The 18,916-nt window shown below is 38.4% G+C and overlaps 2 protein-coding genes across 4 annotated transcripts; both read right to left on the bottom strand.

Annotated features, from left to right (window-relative positions):
- Positions 1-73: 73 nt before the first annotated feature.
- On the bottom strand, positions 74-6,956 carry LOC114150195 (zinc metalloproteinase nas-4). 3 transcript variants are annotated; one of them, XM_028026494.1, is made up of 10 exons: positions 6,800-6,956; positions 6,551-6,610; positions 6,064-6,113; positions 4,759-4,828; positions 4,575-4,689; positions 4,214-4,386; positions 1,443-1,524; positions 1,246-1,367; positions 867-984; positions 74-734 (listed from the first exon to the last, which is right to left on the bottom strand). In XM_028026494.1, exons 1-10 carry the CDS (start codon positions 6,849-6,851, stop codon positions 626-628), a joined length of 951 nt encoding a protein of 316 aa, XP_027882295.1. In that variant the 5' UTR covers positions 6,852-6,956; the 3' UTR covers positions 74-625. The 3 variants fall into 3 exon arrangements, with proteins under 3 accessions (XP_027882295.1, XP_027882297.1, XP_027882298.1); XM_028026496.1 differs by lacking the exon at positions 867-984; XM_028026497.1 differs by lacking the exon at positions 6,064-6,113 and having other exon boundaries at positions 6,800-6,877.
- Positions 6,957-11,292: 4,336 nt separating this feature from the next.
- On the bottom strand, positions 11,293-16,366 carry zcchc9 (zinc finger, CCHC domain containing 9). Its single transcript, XM_028026498.1, has 6 exons — positions 16,155-16,366; positions 14,400-14,755; positions 13,619-13,769; positions 13,400-13,492; positions 13,231-13,299; positions 11,293-11,849 (listed from the first exon to the last, which is right to left on the bottom strand). Exons 2-6 carry the CDS (start codon positions 14,745-14,747, stop codon positions 11,737-11,739), a joined length of 774 nt encoding a protein of 257 aa, XP_027882299.1. The 5' UTR covers positions 14,748-14,755; positions 16,155-16,366; the 3' UTR covers positions 11,293-11,736.
- Positions 16,367-18,916: the final 2,550 nt, after the last annotated feature.

Below are 18,916 nucleotides of genomic sequence, written 5' to 3'. Positions count from 1 at the left end.
AGCTGTTATAGCTCAATTACTTTTATATCAATGTGTGTTTCTCCTGTCTGATGCGTTCTAACATACACCTCCCTGCGTATTTTCCCAGGGCACCAACAGTAGATGTGTTCATTTCATACAGAAACATTTTACTCAAGGAAGCGAGACCAAAGTTTATCGGCTATCCGTGTTTTTCATCCCTTCAAACTGGTTCCTGAACCACACAGAGATCTCCTGACCTCTGACCCAGCACATCAAACAGCAGATTTTGATTATAAAAATTACCACAAGTTTCATATAATATCTTCACACTCTTACAAAACAGACATGAACAGTTTCGATACCAAAACATCTGTTACATTCGATATTTTCTGATTAGTTTTCAACTCCTTTGGTTTATAATGAACTAAACCATTTTCAGATGAATGACATATACTTCTTAAGACTATGAATATAAAAAACTACTGATTAGACTCATTTGAATCAAATCGTGCTCATTTAAGAAAAAAATTTCTACTGATTAAGTTATGTATTGATTAAACTAAGAGTCTAAATCTAAGCTAAACTGAGGCCTACTCAAAACAATCATGATCAATGTAATATTTCAACATGCGCTAAAGCTTAAACATCATTACAACTAGCATAATTAAATTAATATTTCCAACACCTCTCTGATGGTTTCCATGTGCTTCCAGGAGGCAATGGTGGAAAAAGAGGAATTCAGCTTCCCACTGTGGCATTTGATTTGAGAGAATCTAGGAAGAAAAAAAGAAAACCAAGTTCTTTGTTCAATTGAGTTCCCATAAAAACCTTTGCTCAAAATTTCAGAGTATAATTTGAATTGTTGAGCGGCAAAAAATAATAAGGCAGAAAGTAATAGAATAAACCTTTCATGCTTTATGGAGAAATCCGTTTCTGATTGAGATTTATAAGTTTCTGCAGGTTGCCACAGCAACAGTCTGTTGCAGCCCCTGTTTAATCGACAACGTCCCTTTTTACCAGGACCTTTTTAAAAACAAAGGAACTCCGTCAAGATTTGAAGGTACATTTATGATTACTCTGTTGTATTTACTGGCTGCAAAATATTTCTGACCCAACCCTACGTTTATTCACACGTGACCAATGATGATCTTAAATTTTTTTTTTTTAATGTAAAGTCCACCATCCAATGTCTGAAGGCTAGAGACGCAGTCACTCCTTTACATTTTACACACACAAACACACAGCCGTGGTTCACCTGGACAGCAGTTCCACATCGGTACGTACCACAGTTATAGACATGAATGATTTTCTGTATGTCCGTCTCCATCAGTCTACGCCTCTGTCCCATGTCCTTTACGTTTTTCTTTGGGATGATGGTGGGTTTTCCGTTTGATGTAAAGAAAGTCCTGACAAATGAACAGTAATCTTTACAAAACAAAATTACATTTAACTTTTTTTTTTTTTTTTTTAAACTACCTTACCGTCCATAGTGCAGTATGGAAGTGTAGTCGTACGGAATGTCAAAAGTTCGCCCACCAATCTTTTGGAAGTTGTTCTCTTTACCTGAAACAGTCAGACAGAAAACGGATCACCTCAAACCACATACTGCTATATGATCAGTGGTGGCTCTGCAGGAAAGGAGCATTCAGTGCTAAATGCCTAAAGTGGAGATGAAGCCATTGTTCTTCCGCTCAACATTTTCAATCACAGTGAAATTAAGTTTCTAAATATTTCTTCTCAGACATGCAACCGTTGTAATAAATACTTTAATCGGTGGGATTGCCCCAAAAGAGAAGCAAAGAAATCAGCAATGATCTTTAGGTATTTCTTCCCAATAAATACTTATTGGGAAAAATAATTGAACAGGAGCAAGCAGAATTCAGCGTTGGCTTAAAGAAGATAGAATTTTCATTTTAATTAAGAGACTGTCTCATCCAGTTTGAATTTTTTAATTTTATTTTTACTAACAAATTAACTTACTAACTAAACGAATTGCTGCTTTATGGAGCACGAGTGCCTTGGTGTACAGGAACAAATTGGACATGATGAAATTTTATAACTGGTATGCTGGATGTGACATTGATTATGTCACACACAAACAGATTGGAAAACAATTGGATCCCAACATATCTGTGCCTGAAATTCTTAATTGATTTGAATTAATACATAAATCCAAGTCCACCAAACCATTTGATTTGGAGGCAATGACACGTTACAGAACTACAAAACCTTAGTCTCAGAGGAATTTCCACGTTTATTTTTAGCTCCTCTGTCTAAATTGATCATTTCTAATTTGAGGGATTAGAATGAATGAATGAATGAATGAATTAATGAATGAATGCTTTTTCTAGGAAAGCAATCCAAATTCAGATTTTTAATTGTTTATGATGATGAAACATTTGGCCTCCAAGGAACAATTTTTAGCTGGAAAACGTCAACAGGTATAAGGACAAGAGTCACTGGACAATATTTCTGACGACAATAGAAATATTGTTGTTGGAAATGTTGCTTGTGATTTGTTTTAATTGGACATACTTGAAATTGAGGTATGAAATTGGGGTGGATTTAAATGGGATATGTGGGAATCAGTCTGATATTTTTTATGGGTTTGGTAAGCATATTCTTTACATTGATGTTAATTAAGATTCTTGGTTCAAGTTGGGTATATAAACTAACTTTTGGTAGTATGCTCTTATGTAGAATAATTTGCTTACACAGGGCATGCAACTTCATGGAAATTGTAGAAGGGTGGGTTGATGTCAAATCAAATTGTTTTTTGATTTTAAATTTCTGAATTATGTTTTCTTTTAACATAAGGAAACACACTGGGATATTATAGAGATAACACATTACTGACAAAACATCTGTCTGTTTTGAATTCTAGACAGCTGATTTGGAAAACTTATGAGTTTTCCAAACATTTTATGGATTATAAAGAACTGTAAACGGTCATTCTGTGAATGTGAAGCATTAAGTGTTCACATGTACTAAAATCAAAAGCTATTTCAATCAAAAACATCTTAACAGACCAAGTTACATGTTAACATAGGACCTTCTTTGATATCACAGCACAATTCTTGATCCATTGAACTTGTGAGTTTGTGGAAAGTTTCTGCTTTAATTTCTTTGCAGGATGTCAGAATATCTTCCCAGAGCTGCTGGTTTGATATGAACTGCATTCCACCCTCAGATCTTCTGCTTGAGGAAACTCCAAAGGTTCTCAGTAGGGTTGAGGTCAGAGGTCACACCATGAGTTTATCCCCTTTCATGCCCATAGCAGCCAATGACACAGTGGTATTCCTTGCAGCATGAGATGGTGCATTGTGATGCACGAAGATGATTTTGCTATGGAAGGTACAGCTTTTCTTTTTGAATCATGAAAGAAAGTGATCAGTCAGCAAGTCCATATACTTTGCTGAGGTCATTTTCACACCTTCATGGACTCTGAACCGACCGACCAATGATTCTCTCCACATGAGTTCGGCCCAAAAAATGACTCCACCACCTCCTTGCTGACGTCACATTAGGACGTGGTGTCCATCCACCAACAATCCACTGCTGTGTCCATCTGGACCATCCAGGGTTGCACAGCAGTCATCAGTGAACAAGTCTGTTTGAAAATTAATCTTCATGTACGGCTGGGCCCACTGAGACCGTTTCTGCTTGTGAGCTCTGGTTAGGGGTGGGAGAATAGTACACAACAGGCTTCTGGAGGATCCTCCACCTTGAGGTTCCAGAGGCACCAGCAGCTTCAAATAACTGTTTGCTGCTTTGTAAGGACATTTTAACAGCTGCTCTTTAAATCCAATTAATTTGTCTTCCTCATTAAGCCTTTATCTGTACAAACCCATCTTCGTTCTGAATCAGCCACAAATCTCTTCACAGTACGATAACTCTTCAGTTTTTGTTAAATATCTAATGTTTTCATACGGCACTACACTATCTGATGATTTTCATCAGCAGAGAGATTCTTTCTCTTTCCCATATTGCTTGAAACCTGTGGCCTGCTTAATAATGTGGAACATCCTTCTTAAGCAGATTTCCTTTAATTGAGCTCAGCAGATAAACTAATCAACCAGCTCTCTGAAATTAATTATAGTGATTCAAAGAGCCCTGAGATACAATACCATCTATAAATTTAATAGCACAGCAAAAAAAAAAATCTTTATGAGACTTGAATCCAATTTGCATAATAATTTGGAACACGGTGTATTTGTTGGATTCAGAAGGAATGTAAATGTTGTCACATTACCTTTGATGATGTTACTCTTGATAATTTCGATAAAGCCATCCCGGTCCAACCTGGTGTGTTCATGCTCAAAGCCAAGAGTGTGAAGGATCTCATGAGCAATGTTTCCCACTTTGCATGGTGGCGCAACATACACAGACTGCTTGCCTTTGAAAAAGCCCACGTTTGAAGCACAGCTAAGGGGCGACAGATAACACACAGACATGTTATTAGACACAATCATTCTGAACCCAACTCTCTCCTGAGTTGAGTTCAGGCTGGGTTGAGCATGTGTTCTGGTGGGCGAGGCATGTTAAATGAATTAGCTAAAACCCTGCATGAAGCACCATATCCATGTCCAAACCTGGTTGAAAAGTCTACATACCCTTTACCAGGACGGAAGAGCACATAGTTTGACTCAGAGTTTCTCCTGTGGAAAGTTATACAGGTGTGCTCAGACACCATTGCCATGGCAGCCATGATATCCTTCTTTCTGTTGTCTTAAAAAAAAAAAAAAACTCAATTAAAGCTTTTTGTGAGTGGTCCTAACTAGTTTACTTACTACTTACTTATGTCTGGACTGATCTCATATGCCAAGTCTGTAGTTGGCCAAGATTTACCCACTGCATTCCTGTTTTTCTGCAAAGCAACATACAGGTGTACAAAAAAAAATATTACAGATGTTCAGTTGACAGCATTGTTTTAAAGTTGGTTTCGACGTAGACAGGATGCTGAGGTCGAAGCTTTTATCCAATTTCTATACCAGCTTTTTCCTATTGCGAGACACCAGGGGGACTGGTGCCTATCTCTGGCTATCAGGGGGCAAGGCAGGGCACACAGTGGACAGGTCACCAGTCCATCACAGGGCAACACATATGACAAACAAGACAAAACCATTTATGTACACTCTTAAACCCAAATAAAGCCAATATGCATTTTTGGGGGACTTGAAAGAAAATGATTAAGTGACTTTTGGCTATTCATACGCAAACATTCAGCCTCGCATGCATTTTAAGAGACTGTTTTATAAAAATATACCAAATATCTTGGGACAATAGTAGGTCACTTGAAAGGATGACTAGTCTATTCCAAGTAGAGATGTAGTAGCTAGATTAGAGTGGCGTCTCAACTGTTCCACAGCCTCCAGTATCACATGTTGATTGAACTATTCTGTCAAAAGGCAGCCAAGTGTGACAGACAAAATCAATCATTGTGATGCTTGAAAGAGTTCGGTTGGTTTTCTAGAGGAAAAATAAAGGGAGGTCTGTTGAGATAAGGAACTCAACCTTGACATATGCTGTGTTGAAGACTCTATGTGATTTACAATATTGTAACGTATAACTATGCAACTCAGCAAGTTTATTGTCAGGCAATCAAGGGTGGAGGGAAACCAGACCTGTGAAGGCAGCAATCAATTAAACAAAAGATAAATGCATGGATGGGTTTCACTAGATCTTGTTGGAGCTTGTTGGTCTCGATTTGGTTTCAAGGAAAAGGCAACAAATAAGTTACCATGGTGATGGATCCTGTGCAGCTAGCCTGCTCCAGATCTTGCTAACAGCCAGGCTTAGTTGACCCTGGAGCAAGTGTTGTCCATGTCTGTTTAGGTCTTTAAAAAAAAAAATATATATATATATATATATGCATTAAAGTACCACTAGTTCATTTTGGTATTCAGTCAAGTTATTTTAACCAGTGGTGGTTTCTGATATGGGCGACATGGGCAACTGCCCTAGGTAACATCTTGTGAGGGATGGCATATCAATTCTTAAGAAAAAAATTTGCAGTTGACACTTTGCCAATTTAAAATGGACTGCAGAGCAAATAAACCCCAAGTGTCAAAGAGCAAAGAAGTGTTGCTTGTCCTTACTCACCAATAAAATCATGTCTCCCTCCACCACTCCCATGTCATCAGAATAAAGCTCTGGGAAAACATTCATGTTAAATGTATTATTTTACAGTTTCTGATTTTAAGGGAAAAAAATACTCCAAGGTTACAGCTCTGCAATACAATTTTTGCCATTATTTACCCCTTTGAAATACTTCAGGACTTGCAACCTGGGAGCATCAAGGAAGACCACTTTCAGGAACAAATTTAATTTTTAGAAAAAGCAAGACATGATTCTTGTAAGGGGAAGTTTCAATGTCCTTGTTAATTTTAAAATTAAAAGGAAATTAAATTTATTCTGAAAGCATTCCAACAGTTTTTCTCATAGTTCTGATCTTGGTTCTTTGTCTCCTTTAGTTGCTTGAAATGCCTCAAAAGTCTTGAAAGTCTTGAAAACGGCGTTTTATTTTCTTTCTACCCAAGACTGACCAAACTGTCAGCTGAAACTGAAATCACAGGCAACGTGACTTTACCTCCTAATGTCTCTGGGTGATGGGCCACATGTTGTACTATCTTGATGCCAAACAGAGGCGCTGCGAAAAAAAATAGTCACACTATCAACCGTCCATAAATGAAGAATGTCTAAGGAAAACATTGATCAGAACACCCAATTCCCCCAGAGAACTGGAGTTTACGGTTTTCTCAAAAGCACCGAGGAACCATGTTGTTCTTTCTACAGACATTTACAACAATACAGGATTAAAGGGTGGGTGACTTCTTACCATTCTTCACAAAGGCAGCAAAGGTCAGAGCCACTAAGAGCTGAAGCATCATGTCCTGTGTTCCAGTCGAGCTTGCAGCACCACTTCCAATGTCATCTCATGAAGTGGAATCAGCTGGGAGCTGCAGCCTGGTTGAAACCCCAGCAGAGCTGGAAACACCCACCTCATTATAGACGGAAGTAGGTACGCTCGATTTTGTTTTGTCAGCACAAGACTTGGCTACGACTGGCAATTAGTGGAGTCTCACGCTACTACAGATAATAATAATAATCCTTACTATGGCAATAGTTAAGACCTGTGTGTGTGTATTACTCAATTTGTAATGTGTGTAAGCGTCTTTGTGTGTAAGTTTGCATAGTTGGATCTGTGAAACATGATTTGTAAACCGTAAAAAAAGAAGAATTCGTGTGTAAATGTTTGGTCATGAAAAATACATGATAAAAAATGAATTAAATCGAGTTGAATTGATAAAGAACAGATTGTCTCATCATGCAAAATAGATTTTGGATTTAAAATTCAATGAATCTGCTTTATTTTGGGGCTTTTGTTAGGGCGGGTCATTTTTGACCAGTAGGACAAACAGAATGTTAGGATCGTTGAGAGTGAAAAAGGAGGAACTGAAGCGTGTCATCCATGCTAGTCTTCTCTGTATCGTTCCTAATTTATTATGTCCTAATGAACCAGGACCATGTTCCCGTGGAACAGAGGCAAATTTATCCTCCTGCGATTGACTTCCTAGTTCTACTCACAGTTTCTCTATTTTGTTGCGGATTGGAGTCAATCAAAACCAGAATATGTGTTTTAACTGAACGGTTAGATGTGTATTTCTTTGACAGTGTTTCCTTTTGTTTTTGTTCGTTTTTCTTTTGATCTCAGCTTTTCGGAGACATGGAAATCAAGACTGATACCACCAGATTTGGCTGTCTGGTTCCCAGCCTGATCTTCAGCCAGCCAATCAATTTATGACAGTGTAGTAACTGTGTGGTAACAAACAAACAAACAAACAAACTACTTTATGAAAAGTTTTAACTCTCCCAATCGACAGATCGGGGATCTAGTTAGAATAGCTCTGTGGTGGCTGATTAAAACCTTTTAAGCATTTAAGGATTGTATCGAAATAGGACGCGTTAGTCCCAAGTGTATGTGTTCCGGGGTCTTTGGTGCCATCGCGTGGGTAAAAAGTGAAGTGCAGCTTCAATCAAGAAATTGAAAATAGCCTTTTCATTATTATCCTTGGCATGTTGCAGCGTTGAATTGACACCTTCTGCTTAAGTAACGTGTTGCACTTCTGTCTCGTGCTATGGTGTCACTCTGCAAATTTATTAGTTGAGGTTGAAAAAACATTTTGTTGTTTTTAGCAAATATTTTTGAATCATAAACTTCTCTTGTTTGAATATCTTCCTCTATTTGTGCTGCTTGAACTTGAACTTAGATAATGCACATTTAAATCATCGTAAAGACTAAATCGAAAAAGGGCTCATTACGTCCAAGTTTTTCAGTTCCGTGGTCTTTGGTGCTAAAAATGTAAAGTGTAGCTTCAATCTGGAAAGAGTTCCTTCATTATCATTGTTGACGCTGTAGAGTTGAATTGATAGTTTCTGATTAAGTATTGTGTCACAATTCTGTGCGCTATTTTTAGCAATAACAGCAAATTTAGTCGTGAGGGTGACAAATAATTTTCTGCCCAGTTTTTAACAAAGAATAAACTTATTGTTTGAACATCTGCCATGGTGTTTTCTCCTTTTTTGGTGCCGTGTTAATCATGAATGTAAAGACAATTTTATTGTTGCCTGGGGTTATACTTGTGCTGTGATGTCCCCGCCTAGATATTTGTTACAAGTATGTTAATGCCAAATATAGTGGTCATTTTTATATGAAATATAATTCTCACGTCTTAGGTAAAGTAAAATTTAATTTCTTTTGGAATTAGTAAGATATTTTTTATTTTATACATAGCTTTGCTCTCCTCAGAACCATACCTCATAATGCAACTTGCCACCGAAGATCATTGAATCATTTCTTCAACAAAGGCAGATCCGCTAAAAGACATGGTCAGCAAAAAGTCTAAACTTCATTCCACTGAGACATTTATGTTGGAAAAATAGAAAATACTGGCCAACAACAAACAAACTCTGTCCTGAAAACAAATTGATCTGTGATCAGCTAGCGTACAAGAATGTTGGAAAGATGATTGTTTTTCCATCAGTGGAGTTCAGATGCCAATAATTAGATCAATTATTGGCAAGGAGGCATTCCAACCTCACTCAGGATACATATGGAAGAACACTATCAGCAATTATCTGAAGTGTTTTATTGCTGTAAAGTCAATCAAAACATTTTTCATTTATTTCATTTAGAAGGTGAAAATCATTTTCTACATGCCTTTCCTTAAAATAACACTGGACAACTCTGCCCTGGATGATGTTATGGTGTTTCTCCTTCAAACAAGATGAGGATCAAAATAGACTTCTTGCCAAAGTAAAATCTGTTTTAAACAGCAGACAATGTTGGAGAAAACCTTTAGGTGTCTGCTAGTGACGTTGCACTAAGAGGAAATAGGACGTCCGTTGATTTTCACTGAATTTTTATTGCTTCACAACATGGCGTACAACATAGACATCTTTCCTTTACTGTTGCGCTCTCTCAAACTTCGAAGTCACAAACAGTGAATACCTGCATCACATGACACAAAGACTTCAGGTTTCTGCTAGTAATACTGTACTTTATATAAAAAGGTCGTCTGGCGACTTCCATGGATTTTATTGCCTCGTAGCATCTTTTCTTGCTCTCCACTGCGTGGACTCTCAATCTGCCAACTGATAGTGAATGCCCTCTGGTGGTGGAAAAGCGCTACTACATGAAAAACGTACTCAGGTTTTAGATCCATCCAAGTTAAAGACTAAATCATTTGTTAGTCATACTGTCTTGTCCACATTTAGCCAAAAGCAGTAAAAAATGACCTTCTGCCACAGTGAGTTGGAGATGAAATTTATTTATTTTTTTATTTTAAAGATATGCAGCGAAACCAAGAATACATCAAAAATGAACAGAAAATGACTTTATAAGAAGGAAATCAAAGTTCTGGAGGTTTTTGGAGTCCAGAATTTAAAAAGTTTGGCCTCTTTATAAAAGGGCTGGAGATGTCCGAAGAGTCTTGTACCTTTGACGGGTACAGTGGGAGAATTTGATCGAGTCGAGATGAGAAATCCTGACAGTCTCCTGACAAAACAGGAATGCAATTAAGAAAAAGAGCTTGAACAAAGTTTTAGTTTAAGAGTGCTCACACTTACGCACACAGGTTGTGGCACCTTTTCACTTTTTATGTCGTTCTCTCCAGCAGATGAACTGTTCTGGAGACGTGGCCCGTTAAAGGTGGCCAGAATTTGGAAGTGATTTAGCTTGGTGTTTTTTTTATACATCTCAAAAACAGTACTTTAAAAGGTGTGTCACCTTTCAACACCCAGCTCCATGTCTGATTTAGATGTAAGGTACTGCTTTCTGATACACAATGTCATATTTTTTTTGTTTTTTTTTTTCTTGTATGTCTGGAAGCATTTCTTCCATCTTTGCCTTCCTTTACTACTTTTTCCATTCGCGGCAGAGAAAAGTTGCATAACTGTCATAAGAAGTTACTAGGGTCTATTTTCACTTGTCATAAATAATGAAAATATTACTACAAGGCCCCCCCGCAAAGTTTTACACATAGAATTAAAAGTTTGGGGCTCGCAGGCAGGATATTGGGCAACCCAGCCAGAGCAGAACAATCTTCTGTCCAAAGTCTTCTCAGCTGCTGTCAAATTGGAACCAGGAGACATTAGAATCAGTCCTCTATGTTGTTATAAGGCACACACACACACACACACACACACAGTGGACGAAACTCATGGGTAAATGGCATAATCATCTTCAGTGAGCTGGCAGCCAGCAGCAGCTGCCTGGCTACAGTTTCACTTTGTTTTCTAGAGAGAACGTCAAGCTGCAGCCGGCTGTGTAAAGATACACAAAAAAAATAAAATAAAAGCTTTTGTTGCCCTTCCACCTCCCACTGGAGAAAATCTCCTGGAAGGAAGACTTTCTTTGCTGCAGCGTGGATCAGTCCTCCACCCACCCAGACCCAGTGAAGTCCAACTTACCAAGACCAGTCGCTCTCTTGATGTGCTCTGGATATTAGTTTAGGAGTTTGTGACATTCTCTGTTTATTGATTATTGAAATAAGCCTCAACTAACTTAGCAATTGATTAATTGTTTGCTGGAATATACAGATTCAAAAAAGGTTATTTTAGCGAGAAAAGAAAAACATATTTAGAGCAGTAATTAAGCCCAAACTGTGAAAAAAAAAGAAAGAAAATTCTTTTATATTTAAGACAAAGAAATCTGTGACTGTAAATATATTTTAGCCAAAACTCTTCAAGTGGTTTAGGTTTAGCTTCACCTGGTTCAGATTCACAAAAGAACTGTATTTTAGGCAATATTTTTTTCGAAAAGGATTTGAATCAATTTTTTATGTTTTTCTTTTAATGTATTGTGTATCACCGAAGAGGCTTCGGTAGTTAAAGGAAATAACTGTAAAATATAGTAATCGTCAGAATAATCGATTGATTAATCGATTACCAATATGATTGTACGTTGCAGCCCTAGTTTTATTCCGTCAGTATTAGAAGTGCTGCACAGTTGATGAGTGAATTAAAACAGACGTACTTAATTAATACATTCTGCAAACACACATGAACACCAGAGGTGCACAGCTCAGGTTGGACAGTCTGGCTTTCCTCAGTTCTGTTATTTGGTGAAACGCTTCACCTCTAGCAGACTGTGCAAGCCAACGCCACAGGAAACATTTGAAACAAAACTTCAGTGACCGCGAGTCACATTTTGACCCCTCGGTCCGGTTCCGAAGAGTCCGCAAGGCGAAGGCACCGACGTCCTCTGAGGTCCGGTCAGAAGGTTATCACTTTGGCCTGCTTGGGTTTGGCTTTCTTCACTGGAACGTGAACGTCCTCCAGGTCTGCGCTCATGTTGTTGGACAACCAGCCCAGAGTCATGGAGTTAGCTGGAAGGACCAACACATAAACATGATGGATTAAACGCATGAAAACCCCAGAAGACTCGTACGTGATTCTAACTCAATGTATTGGTTTAGCTCTGTTCCGCAGAGCCAGGTGAGGTTTTCTCCTGCCTCTCTTTGGCATTAATCATAGGAAACAGCCAAGGTTTCCTATTGTAACAGTGAAACCGACGTCAATCCAGGGACAAAAGGTTGTGACGTCACAATCAAACCAGCATTAAAATGTCATAATACATCTTTAAAAGCCCAATACATAACAATAAACATTAAATGTAATGAAATCCTTGAGCGCAGTTTGAATTGTTTTGTCTTGAACGACATGTTGATAACAAAGGTTCTGAAAAGGCGACTAAACGACCAAAAGTTCAGCATTTATTTCGACTAAGAAGCCTACAGGATCTACAACATGATCGTTATTAGAAAAATAACAATTAGGATGAACACAAACACTTTGTGATTGTTTATTACATATGCTTCACATTATGACATTGTCATTTCTAAAAAAAACCGATTTTCGTAACAATTGGTGGAAAATGTCCCTGGAGACGACATTTGTTGTGAATTGCCACTATATAAAAAACATTTTAATAAAACCTTTGAATACATTTAGCTATACTTTCTGCCACATCTACAGTAATGTTATTACATAATGTGGTTTATTCTCTAGAACTGACTCTGTGCAAAAACACAGATTGTAAAACATGAGACGATGAGTCAGAGATGACGCCGATCCGGGAGGTCGTGACCCGATGATTTATGCACTAAATCAATGTTTTACAAACTCCAGGGTTTCATCATTTGGTTTAAAGGAAGCTCACATTGTTAGATGATTGTGCAAAATGACTTTGGGTCATTACTTCTAAAGAAAAGCAAAGAAAAAAATAAAAAAATTGATCATCAACATGTCATAACAGCCCAGAATCCAGGAACCTTTCTGGATCAAGACAATGAAGGTGAGGAAGGTTTTTGGTCAGTTTGTCCCGAGAACATTATTGTCTGAGGAAACCAACATTGAGCCATTTCCATTTACCATATAATTGAGCAACTTGACATTCCAAACATAAATTTGCTTAATGGAAACAGAAATTTTGAAAAAAACTTGTTTATTTGAAAAATGTTTTGATGCTAGGATTAGGGGGTTCTTTGCTTATTTGGCAAAACTGTAGCAGAAACATTGTTTCACATGATCAACAACCTGATGTTGGCACTGGGGCAAACCATGAAGAAAATAACAGGAAGTGGGAGGCAGATGATGGCAGGCGACTTACCGTGTGAACAAACATATCCACATTTGATTTTATCATGTGTCTTATTTCATGGAAACATGGCAATTGTGTTTTTCAACAATCAGAAGTTTGAAACTCACTTGCTGCCTGGTGCTCCGGACAATCCTTCTGGAAATGTTCCACAGAACCACAAACACGACAGCAGCCGCCTGCAAACACAACGATCCTCTCTGTCACGCCTCGATATGTAGAACACCCACCAGGAAACAGAGAGGGTATTTCTATATGTGTGTGTGTGTGTGTGTGTACCTTGAGCATAGAGCCCTTTGGGATTGTCAGGGCAGGAGCGTGACAAGTGTCCAGTCTGACCACAGATGAAGCATTTAGCATACGGGTATTCACCTGAAGGAGAGAGTTACAGTTACAACAGCTGAACATGCAGACGTGGAGTCAGGCTTGGTGAAGGTGGGGTGTGTGTGTGTGTGTGTGTGTGTGGTGGGGGAGGAGGGGGCGGGACGTGGACCTCACCCAGTGCTGGGTCCACTTTGGCTCGGCACCTCTGGATCTCGTGCTCTGTGGAGCCGCAGCGGAAGCAGATGCCGCGGCCCATTTCCTCGTCTCTGTCGGCTTCTGGACAGTCGGCCAGACCGTGACCTGGCTTCCTGCAGTTAAAGCACACCTGGAGAGAGAGAGAGAGAGAGAGAGAGAGAGAGGAGAGAGGAGAGAGGGAGAGAGGGAGAGAGGGAGAGAGGGAGGGAGAGAGAGAGAGAGAGAGAGAGAGAGAGAGAGAGAGAGAGAGAGAGAGGGAGGGAGGGAGGGAGAGGGAGAGAGAGAGGAAGGGAGAGAGAGGAAGGGAGAGACTGTTTTGATGGACAGTTTTGTTTCACACTTCATCTTATTTTTTTTTGCTTTTGCTGTTTTGTTAATTTATTTTTGGTATTTCAAATATCCTCTAGTTCTATTGTTAAATGTTAATTAGAATTTAAAGTTTGAGAATATGCTATTGCATTATTAGGCCATTACCATTATAACGCTTGAAAATGTTCTCAAAACTAATATTATTGCTTATTGCAATAACTTCAGGGACAATTTACCACCCAGCTACATTTGACATTGTGACAGTCCTAGAGGTCGATCAGAGAACTGCTTCAAGAATTTACTTAATACAAACGCATGTCACACTTGATTTTAGTAGTTCATCATTCCGCTTCACAATGATGAACTAAAATCCAAGCAAAGTTTGCAATGCAACAAGAAGTGAGTACGCCAACATCTACAGGCCTCCTGGTTCAGCTTCAGCAGAGCTCACCATCTTACTCTTCTTGTCCTTCTGCCTCTTCACCCTCCTGTCTTCCCTCCTCCTGTCTTTCTTCAGGGCCACCTCCACCGTCTCCCTGAGCTCCGTCTCCGCCTCCCTGCCTCCGCCCTGACCGCTCTGCTTCAGGTAATCCAGGAACCCGTTTACGTCCTCGCTGGTGTACTCTTTCTTCTTGCGGTTGGGCTTCCTCTCGGCAGAAGCGCAGGTCTTTCTCAGAGGGTCCGTCTGAGACGGCACACCTCCGTCTTTTCTTCTTCCGGCTGACCTGAGCTGATTCCAGGGAGTCGCCTCGGCTGGTTTGTGTTTGTGGACGTTGTTGGCTCTCGCCCACCTCGTCATGGCTTCGCCTAGAAACAGCAGGAAAATGTTCAGGAAACCTTTTAAGATCCTGAAAAGCTGATCAACGACTTCATATGGTCACCTTCCTAAAATAATGGCAAGAGTCATTTTTTGCCAACAGTGACTTTTTTCTTTCCCCCGAATCATCGTTTGGCTATAATAAAAGGCTGTGATTTACGTAGGCCATTATTTTAGAAAGCTAGCAATATGTAGGCCTGTCACAATGAGCCAATTAATTGCATGATACATGTGAATCATTTCCATTTGCATTATTTATGGTTTTTCTACCAAAAACTGGATGACAGGTCTTCAGTCTGGTGCTTTGATCTCAACTACCCACTTTTTTATGAAGGAGAAATTTGTTTACAGAGACTTCATAATTCATTATAATTCTTGTTTTTGTTGTATTTATTTTGGATATTTAAAATGTCTTCCTGTTCCAGTGTAAAATGTACATTAGAATTGAAAGTTTATTGATCTCTGAGAATGTGTTCCTGCATTACTCTGCCATTAGCATGATGAGAAAAAAAACGGCCTCAAAACAACAATGTCATTGTTTATCGTGATAACGTCTGGAACAATTTATCATCCAGCAAAATCTGTTATCACAGCAGGCAAACATGTTAACAATATAAAACAAAAACAACAAAACAAATGTGTCTGTTTGGGGTTTTTTTCCTAAAAAATTTGAGAGAAGCACAAGCTTATTCTTATCTCATAATTAAAGTCAATTTAATTATTATTATTGTTATATTAAGACCGTTCAATTATATTTCGGAGGACTTTAAAGAAATATTCTCTTTAGAGTGACACGGCTCTCAACCAATCAGGATCCTCCTGGCTGACATAGAACCACAACAACAAGATTCCACAACAGCTTCATCCCTCTCGCCATAAGAACACTAAACTCTCATTAACCTTTTTATTGTACATTTTTGTACTTTTCATCACTTATATGATTGTTAGTGGAGTCTTGTAATGGAGTCTTTATACTTATATATAAACTAAGTGGATGGAAAACAGGCGAATGATGAATAAACACAAGGTAAGTAGCTAGTTACAGCATGTGTATTTCCAAACCTGATCTTGGAAGGTTGCTGTTTTTCTTCCAATTAAATACAGAGTTATATTACAACACCGAAACGGACTGAAAAAGTGGAAGAATCGCCGTCTGAAGTGGATTCGAAAAGCGTCATAGAAAAGTTTTGGGCATTAGCTCTAGTCACAGCAACGTGGATAGGAAAGAAAACTACCAGAGGGCTGGATTAGCACTGGATGTTTACAGCACGTTGTTAGCTACGCTGCCGGAAAAAAGCCTCTGATATAAAAGCTCCAGGAAAAAAACAGATACGGTCGAAATTTGGCTGTAAATACACTAAGCATTGCAAAAGAATCAAACGTTGGTACCTTTAGACGATACAAGCCCGTGTAGTTCTTAGTGAGAGCCCCGTCTTCTTCTTCCTTATTTTACAGGCGTGGTTAGGCATATAGCGCCACCACCTGGTAGCAGAAGTCTGAGGGTCCTCGGTTTACCAAAATGAACCGAACTCAGTACATTTCTCGGCTTCTTACAAATACAAACATAGAACCGACTTTCTAAAATACCAACTTACATCAGTTTATTTAGAATGTCGAACAGATGCACACACAGGTACACGTTTATGTATTTCTCTAGTTTGCTAAAAATAATAATAAATATTTACTTGCTTTAACCTCATCTAACCAAAATAGCATGGGCTAATCAGGGCTTGTTTTTTTATTTCTTCACGTGTAACTGTAACCTATTTGTAAAAAAACAGGAAAGCTAACCTTTATTGTACAACAATAGAGGACCTTCACACAGGACTGACAGAGGATACTTTATTTTTACAACAATAATGTGGTTCAGATTTCAAAACAGGAAAATCTACAAATTGGATGCCTACGTTACCAGTACATTGTAATAAAGACAGCTTGCCAATGTTTATCATTAAAACTGTAACTTAAAGCTAACACGGAGCTAAGCCAAAATGTGATTTAATGTAAACATTTAGGAGAGATAATATTTTAAAATATTATGGTCATTTAGTGTTGTAGACCTTGGTTCACTGGTGTAGTTTTTTTTTTTTTGGTTCTGTGGATATGCAACAATATATTCCCCAGTGTACCAAGAATGTTAATATTTTCTGAAAATATTTGGATTTTATTAGTAATGCAACATTTTGAAAGGGGCTAATACTTTTTTTCACAGTACTGTCAAAAAATTCACAAGAAAAATGATCAATATTTTACATTTTTGTCTAACAGAGGACGGCGCCCCAGCTAGTCCACAGAAGGTCAGTGTATTTTTCGTAAATCGTCCTCCGGCGGCAGCTACCAGGAAATGCTCATTACCTAAAGACTGAGCTGGAAGTCATTACTGCAGTATCTAGCCTGAAGAACTCGACTCATGCTCACAGTCATGCACAAATGTGTGCCTTAGGCAATTAGATGCAGGTGATGCTAAAGACAGGCGGAAGGAAGGATCCCTGAGTGGAACAGAGTGAGAGATGAAAGTGAAGTACAGCTAATGACGCTGGAGAAGAGATCAGAAAGCAAAGGCGCCGTGTGGATCTGTGTAGAGACTACTGGAGCTAATAAATCTCTGCTGTCTGTTCAGCTCTTTGGGGCCTTTAGCGTTCTTGCCATTTAGGGACGTTTTTTTCTTCTTCTTTCAATCATATAATGAGAATTTAAAAAGAAGAGCTCAGATGCCAATTTTGGACTTCCTGTTACAATTTAATCAATTAACACATTTTAGAACAATTATGTTTCTAAACAATATTTTAGATTGTTATTGTACATTCTAAAATATTAAAGGTACTTAAGGATAAATTGTCCTGCTTAGCTTTTTAAGACTATATTTCAGTAAAAATTGAACATTTTTTCTACTTTTCTTTTTCAAAGTAGATGATCTGCCTTCATCTCACCCTAACACTGTCCTCCATATCCATGAACTATCTGTGGCCTTCCTCTTTTCCTCCTCCTTGGCAGCTCCCATCACCTTCCTAAAATAATGGTCTAAGTCATTTTATGCCAAAAAAAAAAAAAAATAATAATAATTATCACGTTTTTTTTTTTTTTTGCCAAAAGATGATATGGGCAAAAACAAAACAACATCTTTTGCCAAAGAATGAGGTAGTCCATTATTTTAAGGAAGGTGACGATATTCAACATCCTTTTTCAGTCTTGCTATGTGCTTCACTTTTACAACCATCCTGTCACAAATCACTCTGTCCACTCCATGTGTCTCCCTCATTCACACACACACTTCTTAAAGCTGCAGTATGTAACTTTTACAAAATATGTTTTTTACATATTTGTTAAAACTGTCACCATGTTGTGACGACATAATATTAGACGACTAGTATTGCATCTGACCAAAAACAACCAATCAGTTACTCTATACTTTAGCCAAAAGTCTCTCATTCCACATCAGTTTAGGTATCTCTGAACACTTAGTTTAGAGCTACACACATTTATTGAATCAGTCATGGCAACATCAACAGCAGGAACATCACATCAGGCAGCTTGGATGCAATATTAGAAATGTTCAAATAAAGCAGCTGTTAGTTACTATGAAACAAAAATCTAGAACAAGCTTCCAGTTGACTGCAGGAAGGTTGCCGTCTTAGGTTTTTTAAAAAACCTTTCTGTTTGCTACTGCCCAATCTTAACTCTGATTTTTAAGTTATTATCATGTTATTGGTTTGATGTGTAACTGCGTACATTGTGTGTTGTTTTAATCTTTATGTATTAGCACTAAGAAATAAGCCTTTGGCTGAAATGTGCTATTCATAAATAAAGCTGCCTTGTCTTGCTTTCATGCTGACTCCTGATGAAGCTCTTGGTGCCCAAATCATAGCACCCAGGAAGAGCAGTGGTCCTATCATAAATGGACGAGAAAAACATTTAGACAAATAACCAAAATATAGTCAAAAATCCTGACTAGTGTGGCTCCATTAGCAGGGTTTTGGCCCGATGTTGATTCGGTCTTCAACAACATAACATCACGACAGTATGAATGTCAGCAGTTCATAAAGTGGAGAACCCGGATGATTATCACAGGGATCTTGTCCAAGATGTTGCTAGTCCATTAAAATGCCTTTTTTCTTTCGTCTACATTTTTTCACACTGAAAAACGTATATTA

This window comes from Xiphophorus couchianus, chromosome 8 (assembly GCF_001444195.1).
Source record: "Xiphophorus couchianus chromosome 8, X_couchianus-1.0, whole genome shotgun sequence".
NCBI lineage: Eukaryota > Metazoa > Chordata > Actinopteri > Cyprinodontiformes > Poeciliidae > Xiphophorus > Xiphophorus couchianus.
Note: the sequence above shows the minus strand (reverse complement) of the source record. Positions and strands in the feature narration are given on the sequence as shown.

Excerpts from the sequence above, each read along its gene's own strand:
- zcchc9 (XM_028026498.1), bottom strand. The coding sequence starts at position 14,747 with ATGACGAGGTGGGCGAGAGCCAACAACGTCCACAAACACAAACCAGCC. Across the intron at positions 13,770-14,399 it reads AGGACAAGAAGAGTAAGATG|GTGTGCTTTAACTGCAGGAA; the intron begins GTGAGCTCTGCT and ends CTCTCTCTCCAG. Across the intron at positions 13,493-13,618 it reads CAAAGTGGACCCAGCACTGG|GTGAATACCCGTATGCTAAA; the intron begins GTGAGGTCCACG and ends TCTCTCCTTCAG.
- LOC114150195 (XM_028026494.1), bottom strand. The coding sequence starts at position 6,851 with ATGATGCTTCAGCTCTTAGTGGCTCTGACCTTTGCTGCCTTTGTGAAG. Across the intron at positions 1,525-4,213 it reads CAAGAGTAACATCATCAAAG|GTAAAGAGAACAACTTCCAA; the intron begins GTAATGTGACAA and ends TGACTGTTTCAG. Across the intron at positions 1,368-1,442 it reads TCCATACTGCACTATGGACG|GACTTTCTTTACATCAAACG; the intron begins GTAAGGTAGTTT and ends TTCATTTGTCAG.